This window comes from Astatotilapia calliptera, chromosome 18 (assembly GCF_964374335.1).
Source record: "Astatotilapia calliptera chromosome 18, fAstCal68.1, whole genome shotgun sequence".
Classification (NCBI taxonomy): Eukaryota; Metazoa; Chordata; class Actinopteri; order Cichliformes; family Cichlidae; genus Astatotilapia; species Astatotilapia calliptera.
In genome coordinates, this window is record NC_137439.1 from 19,789,038 (window position 1) to 19,803,217 (window position 14,180).

The following is a 14,180-nucleotide window of genomic DNA, read 5'->3' on the forward strand; positions in this document are numbered from 1 at the left end:
TCTGTTACCATGCATTAATGGAAAAGCATACAAAAGATACAAAATTATGTAATTAACAACCTGATTCATTATTTTCTGCTGCATCTAGTTTCCATTTTCCTAGCAGAAAGTAGAAAATGATCTGTGGCTCAAGATTTTTGCACAGCAGTCTTTCAAAAACACAAACACATGCTAATTAAGTCTTTTTAAAATGAGTTTCTGGGTCATACATCAGAGCAGGATGTGCTTACTGCTGTTTAGGAAGTTTGGACATGCTTGATAAAAAACAGGAAACAGAAAATCCAAGCTATGCAAGTTTACATGAGTGGCAAACTCATTGTATCCATGACAATTTCAAAACTGACAGTGTTTTGAGAAGCAAACTGAACTTTCAAACAGGAACAAGCCCAGAGTTATTTTCAGCACTGTAGCCAGGCTGACAAACAGTCAGAGCTTCTTTGACCTTAACTAGCTATGAACTTGTGAAATTCTTTACAAATAACATTTTAACCTGTCTTTGTCTCCTCACCCACATTTTAAGTGTTTCCCACAGCAATTTTAACCACTATACCTATTGGTATTTACTTAAAGTATTTTTACCATTAATTAAGGTTTCAATTTCTAATATAATCAACCTATATTTAATAACATGCTATGCACGACAAGCTTTTGAGGTGGCAGTAACTAGACCGTAGTTACAAAGTCATGACTTGATTCGGTTGCCAGTTAATTAGAGACTTATTTCTAACCTTCTCTTGATTTAAAAAAATCTTTAAAGAGAAGCTGTCATACAGTTACCTGATCATCTGCAGAGGAATGATTTATTTCAAGAGCTTCAGTCAGGAGTCAGAGCTCATCGCTGCACAGAAACAGCATTACTGAAGGGTATGAATGAACTTGCCAATGCCTCTGACTGTGGACTCATCTCTGTGCTTGTCCTGCTAGACCTCAGTGCAGCACTAGTGACTGGTAACCACAATATTCAATTTAAAGATTAGATCACACCATTGAAAAGATCTGCATTGCAGTGGTTTAAACCAGCGGTCTCCAACCCCCAAGCCACGGACCGGTACGGGTCTGTGAGTCGTTTGGTACTGGGCCACGAGAGTTGAGGATCGGGTGTGAAATGTATAGTTTTCAGGGTTTTTATCATTTTTCATCGTTTTTATCGTTAACTCAGTTTCCCTGGGTCTTTTCCCATGTGTAATGAATAAAACTTCTTTATTGTGGTACCAGTACTGGTTTTATTTTGTTGTATTTATCCACGAAACCTTAAAGGCTGGTCCATGAAAATATTGTCAAACATAAACCGGTCTATGGCGCAAAAAAAGGACCGCTGGTTTAAACCATATCTATTTAGTAGACTCCAATTTGTTTATGTAAATGAAAATTCACACGCAAAACTTACTCATTGAGTTTCACAGTTTCAATACACATGCCTCTCTTAGGCAACACTATTAGAAAACATTGCATAAATTTACATTTCTATGCAGATGATACCCAAGTTTATCCCTAAAGTCAGATGATACAAATAAATTAGCTAAACTGCAGAAATGAATTAAGCCATAAAGACCTAGATGACCTTTAGGTTCATGCTTCCAAATTCAAATAAAACTGAAGTTATTGTACTTGTTCCTAAAAATCTTAAAAACATTGTGTCTAAACAGATATCTACTTTAGATGGCATTACCTTGGCCTTGAGTAACACTCTGAGGAATCTTGGAGTTAGATTTAAATAGGATGTGCCCTTTATATGTGCATATGAAGCAAACATGTAGGACTGCTTTCATTCATCAGTGATGCTGAATGTCTAATGCATTCGTAATGCTAAGTTGTTTCTTGATCCACTGAATGTTTCTTCTTCACTGATCAATTTTCACTCTGTGTTTATACACCACTACTGTATTTAATCATTAGCCATTATTAAACTATCTCTGTCTGTCCCATCATAGTTTTAATTTGGTCCCATCTTTCTCTTCACCCCAAACCTGTCATGGTAGATGGCTGCCTCTCCCTGTGCCTGCCGCTGTCAAAAGCTTTTTCCTGTTAAAAGGGAGGTTTTTCCCTTCCCATTGTTCTTGCTCATAGAAATTGTGTGATTGTTGTAGTTTCTTTACTGTAGGGTCTTTACCTTATGTTATAAAAAACATGGAGGCAATTGTTGTGACTTAATACTGTATAAATAATGAATTGAAGGTTGAATTGTCTGTTAAATAGCGTCAAATTGTTACTATAATAAGTAAATACACTACTATATACTGTTCTGTTATAAGATCTGCTTTTCCATCATTTCTTCAGTGTTTATTTTACTTTAACATTGTTTAAATCTTTGAATTTATTTATTTTATTTATCTCTTTTTAGAAAAGCTCATGAAGCAATTAGATTATCCAGCAAAAATAAAGGTGTGTGTACCTTTAAGGACTCCCCCACAGAGGTTTGCCTTCCTGCTGCTCTCCTTTTCACAAAGAGATTTTTATACTCTCTTTAACACATGCCTAAGATGAGTAAATTTAGACTCAGACTGTTTCATTTGTGCAACTGGTAGTTTGACTAGTCTCACTGTTGCCTCATTTGTGCTCATGTTTCCACGAAAACCACAAGAGGAATATGAGTTTACTGTAAATAGCAACAACACAATTGTGTTTCATTTTACTGGGTGTTCTCGGATAGTCTTCAGTGCCACTCTTCTTTTCACAAACAAGGAATAACTCATGAAATATAAGTTTTGTCTGGTTCGGGGTTTCAGCGCCTACAGGCAGACAGACACTGAGGAATTTTTGTGGCAGGCCACTTTAGATGTTCATCTCCTGTAATGACTTTTTGAAAACATCCATAATTGTCAAAGGGTCAGCCTCACATTCCTCAGCAAGTTCACAGGAAGTGTGCTACAATAGGGGACAAAATGACCAGAGGCGTTGTCCACCAGCAGACACACACATGCTGACACACAGGGAGGGAGCAGAGGAAGTAGTGAGGTGGTGTTAAATGACTTGAGCGGGCTTTTAAATAGGTGGAGACTATGCTGCTTCACAGTGTGGATCTGAAGGTGGAAATGCTAACATGTTGCACTTTGCTGACCAGTTGGCTCCATGTGAGTGCCGCCCACAGAGACACAATGTCTGCGTGTTCTTTCTTTTTTCTTCTTTACCAATATGTATGCTCATGTCCACAGCATGAGGCAATGTGTGTGTTTAATTAAGGAGGTAGGACAAAGACCATCAATAGAAACTCATCCAACCTATAGATTTTTAGGTCTAATTAGATCATTTGCCTGAGGTCAGTGGCCACACACTGGTCGACAGTAAATTACTCATGACTGTTGTGCTATGATTGCACAGATTTCTTCATCAATTCACTCGCAGTTTGCAATTGTTTTTTCTTTTTGATGGGGATTTTGGTGGGAAAATATGGACTATAGAGAGGCAGGATAGCATCTGTTGCACTCTGCGCCTGCTGCTTGGAGATATGAATCGCCTGTTATGACTAAAATGTCTGCTATTTAAAGGCCCCATAATAAAAGCCAGAGTCATGTCTAAAGTCCTCAATATAGCAGCCGTTAGGCCCTAGCAGGTAATAAATAGTAGCTCAGGCTTGTCTTTTGGCTCTGACAGAAATAAAGCCTGCCATAAAGATTTGCTTTCTCCCTCGAGGCGGAAAGCGTATCCCTTTAAGGAAACAAACATGGATGCTCCAGGCCTGTAACAGACACATTTTAAATTTGTATCGTGGTCAGGTCTATCCCAGCTTTCTCAGGCCTGTCTTAGTGGTAATGTTCAGATTTGGACTGTAAAGCTGTGCCACTGCATGGCATCCTCCGGGCTTTTGCTTGCACGATGTTGGGTACAACGAGTCATTATGTTTGTAGTAGTGGGGCTACAAAGACTCGGGATTCCAGGGGACAGCTGTCCCACACATGTACCACACAGGCACACGCACACATTTAAGGCATGTAACAGCTTCAAAACATGTGCACCAGCAGAGTTTTTATCAGAATCAGAATCAGAAAGGGTTTTATTGCCAAATGTTGAGCAGGTTTACAACATTAGGAAATTGTCAGCCCATGGTGGCCTGTAGTGAATACCAGGAGCCTAGATTTCTACAGCCCAGACATAAAAGGTTTTCAGGAGACCAATTTTAGGAGATTTCATTGTATTTCACAGTGCAATGTTTTAGACTATTTCATTTTTACACAAAGATTTCATAAATAGCTCTAGTTATTATTCATGTGAAGCAGTTGCAATAAGCTACGCTTTGGTCTAGTAAAAAGTTAAAGTAGAAGTAGGAAAGTCAGTGTGTTAATAATAAAAACTCAAGGTAAAGCTTTATTTTGACAGCAGGCCTTTTACAAATTTCCAACAAGAATTATGCAAAGGAATTAATAAAAATTAACTGCTATTTTTTCTTTTTTTTTTTTGCAAATGCACAGTGTTTACACAGCAAACCTCCAAATGACCCCTCGATGAGCATTTTTTATTTAAGATTGATGAAGCACTTCCTCCCCCCACCACTACATTTATTTTTCAGTTGGGACGCGTGTCAAAAGCAGATAAACACATCTGAAACCAAAATTTAATTTAACATAGAAAACTCACAAAGTTTCAGATGTTAGAACTGAACAGCCATCCATTTCCTTCTGACTATCCAGCTCAGGTTCAAGGTTGGGGCTGTCACAGCGAGAAAAGTGGTGCTTATCATGGACAGGTTACCAATCTGTCACAGACCTAACACATAGAGACAGACACCTATAGTTGCCAGTTAACCTAACCTTATGCACATCTTTGAACTGTGCAGTATACAGAGTAAGCTCACATGCAAACATCACACAGAAAGGCCCAGGCTGGATCAGAACCCAGGACCTTTGTGCAGTGATTGCAGCAACAATGGTAACCACTGCACCACCACCACGGTGTCTCGCTTAAATAAAAACTTTGAGCCTGGCATGGCTGTTGGCTGGTCTGAGTATTTCAGGAACTAGTGATCTACTGGGATTTCCCCCCACAACCATCTCTAAGGTTTACACGGAATGGTCTGAAAAAGAGAACATATCCAGTGAGCAGCACGTCTCTGCGTGAAAATGCCTTGTTGACCCAACAGGTAAAACAGTGATTCAAACAATCATTAGCTTACAACCAAGATATGTAGAAGAGCATCTCTGAACTCACAGCACAGCAAACCTTAAAGTAGATGGGCTACAGCAGCAGAAGACCACACTGGGTGCCCATCTACTGATGACCTCTTCCAGCAGCACAGTGCACCATGTCACAAAGCTCAAATCATCGCAAACGTGTTTCTTGAACATGACAGTGACTTCACTGTACTCAAATGGCTTCCACAATCAGTAGATCTCAATCGTTTGGGATTCATTGGAACCCGAGATTCACATCAAATGTGCATCAACATGGACCAAAATATCTCAGGAATGTTTCCAGCACCTTGTTGAATCTGTGCCACGTAGAATTAAAGCAGCTCTCACCGCAAGCAAGGGTTCGATCACATGCTATCAAGGTGTAACTCATGAAGTTCATATAGCTTTTGTGCTTCCACTCAGATGATGTCTTCAGGCCTTGCTTATTTCAGCAAAACAATGCCAAATGACACTGAGGATGTTTTCCAACATGGCTCCCTAATAAAACAGCCTGGCCTGACAGGAATCTGGGTCTGACACCCATTGAGAACATCTGGCATATTATGAAGTGAAAAAAATAAAAATGTAATCAAGTCAGAGTGGTTACAGTTCATTTTCAAAACTAGAGCTCTGTGGAATTCCTGAATGCTTAAAAGGTGCTGTTAAATAATTAGGTGATATAATAAAGTGGCAAACATACATGCATACTCTGAAGTGCTACTGGCATCAAATTCAGCTTGACAACAAATTTAACATAAAAAGCAATAACAAGTCTCAATTTAAACAATTCAAATGATTTCTTTTTACTATTTTAAATAGACCATCCCAGCTGTTTTCAGAAGCAGAGTTGCACATGCATCACCAACGATTACAAGAAACATAAAATTATTATAATTATAGATTTCTATACGTTCAGGTGGCCTTCTGAGTATGTGCGTTAATTATGCATGCTGTTAATGGTGCAGTACATGCAGTGCAGTATGTTTTTAATTGAACTAAAGTGAATGATTCGCATACTTTTGCATCACTGAAGGAGTTTATCACTTCATAACTGCTGCTGTTTATCAAGTAACTCACAGTTTAGTGAAACAAAATGCTCATTCCTTTCCTATACTTCTCTTCCTTTCCTCGTTGGTAATAATAAAGCGCACTGCAGCTTCCCTCCTCCCTCCTCCCGTGTGGTTTTTACGCTTTTGATCCCCGAGGGACCTCGCGTTTTGCATTCCTGGCATTCCGACCTCAGTCCCTCCTCGGTTACTTATTATCGCCGCTTGCTCTCTCCACAATCATTTCACAGCAAGAGAGGATCGCGGCAACACGTTCAAGGGGGGAAATGAGACACGTTTAACTTAAAAAAAAAAGCTGATGCCAATAGTGGAACTATTTTTACTTCGAAGTCGAGGATAACGTTGGGTTATGATGAGAGCGTGAGCTGGTAAGAAGAGCGTCTTTTCCCCCCTTTCTTTCTGTTTTCTCCTGAGCGCCAGAGTCGCTACAGTAAAACTTCTCGTTGAATCTTTGGGAATTGTGTTTTAATTTAAAGTTACTTACAATGTATTAAAGAGGAAAGTCGAGCTGTGGAGTGTTTTACGTGGTGGTTTTGTGCGCTTTTGCTCCACCGTGAGAGTGGAAGTTTTGGCGCATGCACTTTTTGCCTGCAGTGATAAAATATGTCCACATCTCCACTTTGTCGCTGTTGGTAACATAGACTCATTGTCACACTGTTTTCTAATAAATAAACACATTTAATAACTTTGTGTTTAAAGTGTTGCTGTTATTGTGAAAGCCTGCCTCAGCTTTATTACCGTCTGACCTCACTGCCACCTCAGACTGATCCTACTTTACTCTCTCGCCCCTTTGTTCCAGGTTCACAGCTGTTTTTTTTTTTTTTATATTTTCACTGAGGAAAAAGTCAACTGATTCAAAGAGATAATCACTAAGTTCACAAGCAGTATGTTGTCCACCGAGGAGTCGTCTGGCAAAGTCCTGCATCGGCTCATCCAGGAGCAGCTCCGCTACGGAAACCCCACAGATACCCGTACCTTATTAGCCATCCAGCAGCAGGCCCTGCGGGGAGGCAGTGGAAGCAACAGTGGACCCAGCAGTGGGGGCGACATGAGCAGTAGCCCACAATCTTCTTTGGAGAGTCTCACCCAGGAGGATCCTCTCTACCCTCAGCTCTCTGCGAGGCAGGAACCGCAGGGCCAGGAGCACCAGGGAGACTACCATCACTCAGAAAGTGGCTACCAGCTGCATGGGGAGAAGCTGCCAACCTATGAGCAAGCCAAGGCTCAGTCTCAGTACATGGCTTGGCAGCTCCATGAGGGAAAGCTTCTGCATGAAGGGGTCTTCCACGAAGAGGCTGATCTGATGGCGCTAAAGTGCAGCCATGTGCGGTCTCTCAGCGAGCATCACATGCAGATATCTCTGGAGAGGAAAGACGCAGCGGCTAAAGCAGAAGCCATAAAGATGACCTCTCACAGCTACCCTGAGCTTCCTTACTACAGCCCACAATGCTACCAGGGCCTGGGGCCAAACATGGACAAATGCAACCCACCCCCAGAGTACTCAGCCCCCATCCAGGGCCAAGGATTTATCCCTCACCAGGTCCAGGAGCCAGTGCAGCCTCAGCAGCACAGGTACCAGATGGAGTTTAAGCAACTTTAACATTACATCATGCACTCCGGTGTAAATTTTCTCACAAGAGCCCGCCCAGTGGCACCATTGTGTTTCACATGCGTAAACACATACTTTTAGTGTGAGTCACACCGCAGTCTGAATACTTATTCATATTTCCTCTTTGAAATCCGCACCGGAGAACAAGTCCAGCCCTGTAGGTATTTGTAATGTTTGGCATGCTGCTAAAGGAGAGTTTTGCATACTTGCGTTGCCTAGGATAGTTTGAGTACGTTCCACATACAGGTTTTTAGGTTCTTTACTGGAGCCGGCTGGCCTGCCTGTGTATAAATTCATACACAGTGATACGTTAGATGTCATGCTATATAAAAAAGCTCTTTCTCATATTTATATTCTATTACAGTATAAGTGTGATTCAGCTAGAGTGTCCTCTAATGTATGCGGGTATCTCTTAGGTATGTCCAGTCTGGTCAGCCAGCAGAACCCCCCTGCTACGGCACATTCAACAGCCTGCCACCTGCTGGCTTGGAGGAGCCCAACCAGGTGGAGCTGCTGCTGATGGAGAACGAGAGGCTGAGACAAGAACTGGAGGCTCACAGGGAGAAGAGCGGCCGTATTCAAAAGGTGAGAAGAACAGAAAAGCTTCATCTCTCACTGGTCCACAATTGAGATAAACTAGAATATTTTACAAGTACTTAAAAAAAAGGTTTCTCTCAATATCTTTAATTTTTAAATACATTCAACTCAAAGGAAAGGATTACCACACCATTAAGTCATGAAAATCCCAAAGGAATTTGGAGAGCATCCAGACAACACCCTCCATCTGAGCCACCTGTCTATGAAACACAAGCCCAGTTAACAGTTGCTTCCCTGATATCCAACCCCAGGCACACTCCCTCATCAGGGCAGACAGATGAGATCAGCAGCTGCTTCCTTCCACACCACAGAGACACAAACAGAGGTCACAGCCTGCTACTGTGTTTACACACTCCTTTCATTGTGTAGCTAACCTAGTGGAGGTCAAAAAGTGTGCGTGTATGTGTGTGCGCGTGCGGAGACCATAGATTTTCAGTCTAATCTGGGGCTTGTCACACAGCAGCCAGTTGGGTTTCGACCCCCACACTTTTAATGAGTGCTTGGGTGGGGGTCTACAGCAGTCAAGTGGCGGGCTGCCCTTAAAAAGTGAAAGGTCTTTTTTGTTTTCGTACCCAGCACCACTTTTTCCATGTTCTCCCTTTTAAAACAGTGCTACGTTTACAGCCATGTTTTTGCTTTTTGTGACTGAGTGTCAGACCAAACCGGCTCCTAAAACGAGATATTTACTCGTTCAACGTGCTAGAAACCATTTCGGTGACATTTGATATCTCAGCCAATTTATGCTTTAAAAAAATCCCTTTTGCTCTCTGCTGGAGTTATGTCACATGGCCCTTGCCTTGTCTCAACCTTAAAGAATGATAATTGCCAGGGTTGGAAAGTTTTCTCCGTCAGGCCGCAGCCCTGGGTAAACATGCCTGTGTGACTGCCGTAATGGTGGGTGTCTCTTTGCCGTTTTCCGCAAGCCAGGCACAGGCATGCACACCTTCCCTCCGCTGGCAGCCTTCCCAGTTCTGTGTGTGTGTGTGTGTGTGTGTGTGTGTGTGTGTGTGTGTGTGTGTGTGTGTGTGTGTGTGTGTGTGTGTGTGTGTGTGTGTGTGTGTGTGTGTGTGTGTGTGTGTGTGCATGCTCCTGTGTGCTCACACACCTGGAACTGAAGCTATCAGCCCTCAGGAATGTAGATATAAATCAGTCGCAAAGGGAGTGGTGCGGGCTTAAATTCCTTCTCAGTATTACACCACACACATGTTCACACACACACAGAGTGTGCTTTATTCACATACATTCATGTGAACCCATATATGTATCTGTGTGCTATAACAGCATGAATCAACATTCCAGCTCCTCTTCAGCATGTCAAGTAGGTTAACCCAAAATTCCTTCTCTTCTCCTTTCTTCCTCTTTTCCAACCCTCCTATATCTTCCCCCTCCCCCTCGTCCTTCCATTGCAGTTGGAGCAGGAGATCCAGCGTATTTCAGAGGCCTATGAGACACTGAGGGAGGCCAGCAATAAGAGAGAGAACTTGGAACAGACACTGAGGAGGAGGCTTGTGGCTGAAGCCAGGAGGCTGCAGGATTTCAACAGAGACCTTAGAGGTACTGACACCAAACTGCAGTATTCAGTGACACCAGCTTCAGCAGGTCCAAGGTTTTTTTTAAATTACTCTAATTGATTACACTTTGCTGCATCACAGAAAACCTGGAAAATGCTAGGACCCATGTTGCAAAAGAAGTCAAGGCAGCCGACCATAACCAGAACATCATGGCAAAGCTGCTTGAACAAAGTAAGTATGTCGTTTCGTTGGGCTAGTTTCCTCTCCACTCCTCCTCCTTTTCATCCTCTAGAATTGGCATGCTTGATTGGACTGGATTGTAGCGTACCATGGGCCCCCTTCTGTTGCTAAGGGCATCGTTTCATGCAGGAATTTCACTTACATAACTTCAGCTTATTTGGTAAGAAGGCTTCATAATAGGGAATTCAATCCATGCACCTCCTTGCAAAAGGAAATGAAGCCCTTCTAAATCACAGAGCAGCAGTGCAAGTGGTAGAAATGAAGTCCGCCCACCACCACCACCACCTCCTTCACCACCACCTGTGTGTGAGTTTGATTTTCAAGCGGGGTTGTGGTGTTTGCATGGCCTTGATGAGGAATTCTCTGTGCTATGTGGGTCAAAGGGATAGGGCAGATTTCTCCCCCTTCCTGCTCTCAGCATTCCGGGAGTGCTTCACTAAATGAAGAACACTGGCCACCATGTAAAAACTCGGATACTTATTCGGTTTTAGGAGGGATAATTGCGGATTAGCTTTCCGTACTTTTTCAGAAAAGACTTGAGAAAAGTTTGGAAAAAAAACTTTCACTTCCATTCTGTCCAACACACTTTGACTCTAATCCTGTAATGCTCTTCATCTGACCGTGTTTACTTTTTCTTTTGATTCAGATGAGGAGCAGAATGTCGAGCGGGAGCGCATGGAGAGGGAGCTGCAGCGGCTGCGAGCCGCAGCTGAGGAGCAGAACCTCAGGGCCAAACGACTCGAGGAGGCCCTGGAGGTGGCTCGAGGACGAGGTCGCCAGCTCGAGGAGGAGCTGAGGAGGAAGAGGGCGTATGTAGAAAAGGTGGAGAGGCTTCAGAGCGCGCTGGCTCAGCTCCAGTCCACCTGTGAGAAGAGGGAGAGCCTGGAGATGAGGCTGAGGACACGACTAGAGCAGGAGCTGAGGAGTCTGAGGGCACAACAGGTAGAGCCTTTGTTCTTGGTCATATATGACGGCAGTTTTTTGTTTGTTTTTTAGGATCTATCTCAAATACTTTATCTCTTTATCACAGAGGCAGTCACAGCCCCCTGGAATGACCATGAACTCACTCCAAGAGCGCCTGCGGGAGCGTGAGGAGCGAATCCTTGCCCTTGAAGCCGACGTGGTGCGCTGGGAGCAGAAGTATCTGGAAGAGAGCACCATGAGGCAGTTTGCCATGGAGGTGGCTGCCACTGCCGCTGCCCAGAGGTAAAGACGGATGTAGCTTGGTGTCTCATTCTCCTTCTGATGAATGCTGGGAATTCATGTGTACAAATGCTCAGTTTAGCTCATTCAAGCTTGAATTAAACCCAGGAAATGTTCTTTTTCTGTTCCAGGGACACCACAATCATTAACCACTCGCCCTGCCACTCCTCCAACAACAGCTTCAACGAGGACCTGCCAGTCGCCGACCACAGGAACCAGGAGATGGAGAACAGGTGCATACCTACTATTTATCAACCCCCTTTTTGATTTCAAACAAGCCTTCAGGATTTGCCTCTTTTTTTTCATCCACTGTTTGGTTACCAGCTTTCTGACATGTTTTTTCTGCTCTGCATCAGGATCCGTGCCCTTTATGCTCAGATTTTGGAAAAAGATGCCGTGATCAAAATCCTCAACCAGCGGCTGCACCAGGACCAGGGTCGAAAGGACGAGCAAAGTCCACCTGAAAACCTCCTGAATGCAGCGGGGGCAACCCTCCGATCTGCCTCCTCCACTCCCTCCATCAGCCCCACAAAGAGCAACACTAAGACACGAGGTGAGGAGCACAAATTTGCCATTTTTTGATCCAAAGACATACATTTTTGTCTACCGCTGAAAGGTTTGAAATAAAAAGGTGCACATGCTGACATCTTCTGTGACGCTTTCTCGTAGGTAAGAGTCTTTCAGATGATCAGACTTTGCCCAGTCGTCAGCTCTCTCCTCAGTCTGAACCTGGGACGCTAGAAAGGCAGGCGGAGGGAACCAAAACCAAAGAGGCAGCCAGTACAACTAAGCTCAACAGTGGTAAGCACCTTATCATGTATGAACGATGGGTCAGTAAGCCAAAAAAAGCAGCAATCCTGCACAAAGTTATACCCCAGTACAGCTGTACACATAAAAGGCATTTTTGGCCTCGACTTCATGAAGTGCATATTGATTAACCATGCTGTGGAATAACCAACCACTCAGATACCATGTGTGTAGGCCATGGTTCATAATGTGGGCCCTGTGGAATGTGCACAGTTAGGAAATAATGTAGTTTTGTTGACTGAGCACGCTCAGTAGAGTGGCCTGTTTGACTGTGGAAAACGTCTGTTAACCTTTAGCCACAGCTAACTGAAATGCATCAAGGACTTTTCTTTCTGCTGGTCTTAGCCTTAAAACACTTAAATAATTATCCATGTCTTCTTTGTTTGTTTTCTTTTTCTCCAGTCAAGGCAGCGCCTAAGAAGTTGCTATTAAACCCCTTCAGGGGCCTGGATGAGCTGGATTCGGAGGCAGTGGAAATCTTCATTTAAAGAACTGAGAGGGAGATTTTGAATGGGGATGCGGAAAAGAAAAAAGAAGCTATTTCTGAGTATCTGTGAAGAGGTGCAAGACTGGAACTAAATACTGGAGGCAGGAATGTTACCAAAAGAAAGGAGGAAAAAAAAGGACTGTTTTCACATTTTAGAGACAGAGCTGTGCTCCGACTCACTTTCTCTCACTCGGCTGGACAGCTGCAGGCAGTCTGCCTGGTGGAGTGAGAAAAGATGAATCTTCTGAGGTACTTGGACAGTATTTTGGATTCTAACATGGCAACGTGTTCTCAGAGAGTGTATGCCAAAATATTTATAAATAAATATATATAAATATAAATGCTGCTTTCCCACCCTGTATAATCCCTATTATTTCTCTTCCCAAACCAATGAATTAAAAAGCTACATATTTATCTTATCTGGTTTCCACATTCCCCAAATATTAACTTAAGCCTCAAGCTCTTCTAGATAAACATTTAGTAAGAGGTTATCTTTATGATCCACCCCTTCTCTTGAAGTTTAAAACAAATGAACAAAAAAAAGTGAATTTAATTCCGATCAGATAGATATTATCTTTACGTAAGACTCCCCGTTATTAATTAATTTAAGCTGATAACACTGCTGATTTTAGCGCTCCTGCTCTTCGCACGTCTTGAGTCTCGGGTAGCTGGTTCTACAGAGCTTCAGAGGTGCATGAACAGGGAGCTGTATAATATATAAATGCATATACTGACACAGACCTGGTGTTGCAAGCTTGCAATTTTGGGAGGATGCAGCATCACGGTGTTTCATCTTCTCTTTGTTTCTCATGCTCTTTATCTTTTTTTTTTCTCATAGTATGTTTGCATGTGTGGTTACAGTTTGAGAGTGTTTGCCCTGATGTGGTGATCCAGCTGGTTTGGTCGCCATTTAGGGGCAAAAGTTGAAAATGCTGTGTTGTTGTTTTTCTTTTTGTTTACTGTGAGCTTTGAACTAACAAACAGGTTAATTATTATTATTATTATTGTTATTATATATTTTCTACAGATGTTTGTTATTTTAGATACGATAGTGCTTTGAGCGGGACGCCAAAGAGTTTTATGTATGTATGTTTGTTGTAAGTTATGTGCCGACAATCACGGTCTTGTCAAGCTGTACACAACCAACCGAGTGTTGACTTCAAACAGACATTTCTGTGAACTCGAAACAATATGAAGGTTTAATACAGTTGAATTGATGCAACATTTCATAAAGCAATAAAATATTCTAATATAATTTACCAGCTGTCTGACTTGTTTATCATTTCATTTATTGGCTGAACGATAAATACCGAGGTAGCTCCGTTAGCGCTTTTCTGTTTTCTGATGAGTCTCCTCTCCGTTGTTACGCCATCTCCTCATTCCTGCACCGTCGTTCCATCGCAGAGAAGAGTGCTCTTCATTAATGAATACCAGAGCTGCATTCTTTTGGGTTCAACTTTCTCGGGTGGCCAGCTCTCTTGTTCTCCTCTTGCCACGGAGAGCATGCTTGGCATAGATTACATTCTCATTAGGACGCGTAACCTTATACATGAC

General features: G+C 42.7%; 1 protein-coding gene across 1 annotated transcript; it reads left to right on the forward strand.

Moving 5' to 3' along the window:
• The first annotated feature begins 6,389 nt into the window (after positions 1-6,389).
• On the forward strand, positions 6,390-13,885 carry amotl2b (angiomotin like 2b). Its single transcript, XM_026150090.2, has 11 exons — positions 6,390-6,540; positions 6,972-7,744; positions 8,198-8,366; positions 9,788-9,932; positions 10,031-10,120; positions 10,776-11,071; positions 11,160-11,335; positions 11,464-11,565; positions 11,689-11,885; positions 12,002-12,133; positions 12,542-13,885. Exons 2-11 carry the CDS (start codon positions 7,059-7,061, stop codon positions 12,625-12,627), a joined length of 2,079 nt encoding a protein of 692 aa, XP_026005875.2. The 5' UTR covers positions 6,390-6,540; positions 6,972-7,058; the 3' UTR covers positions 12,628-13,885.
• Positions 13,886-14,180: the final 295 nt, after the last annotated feature.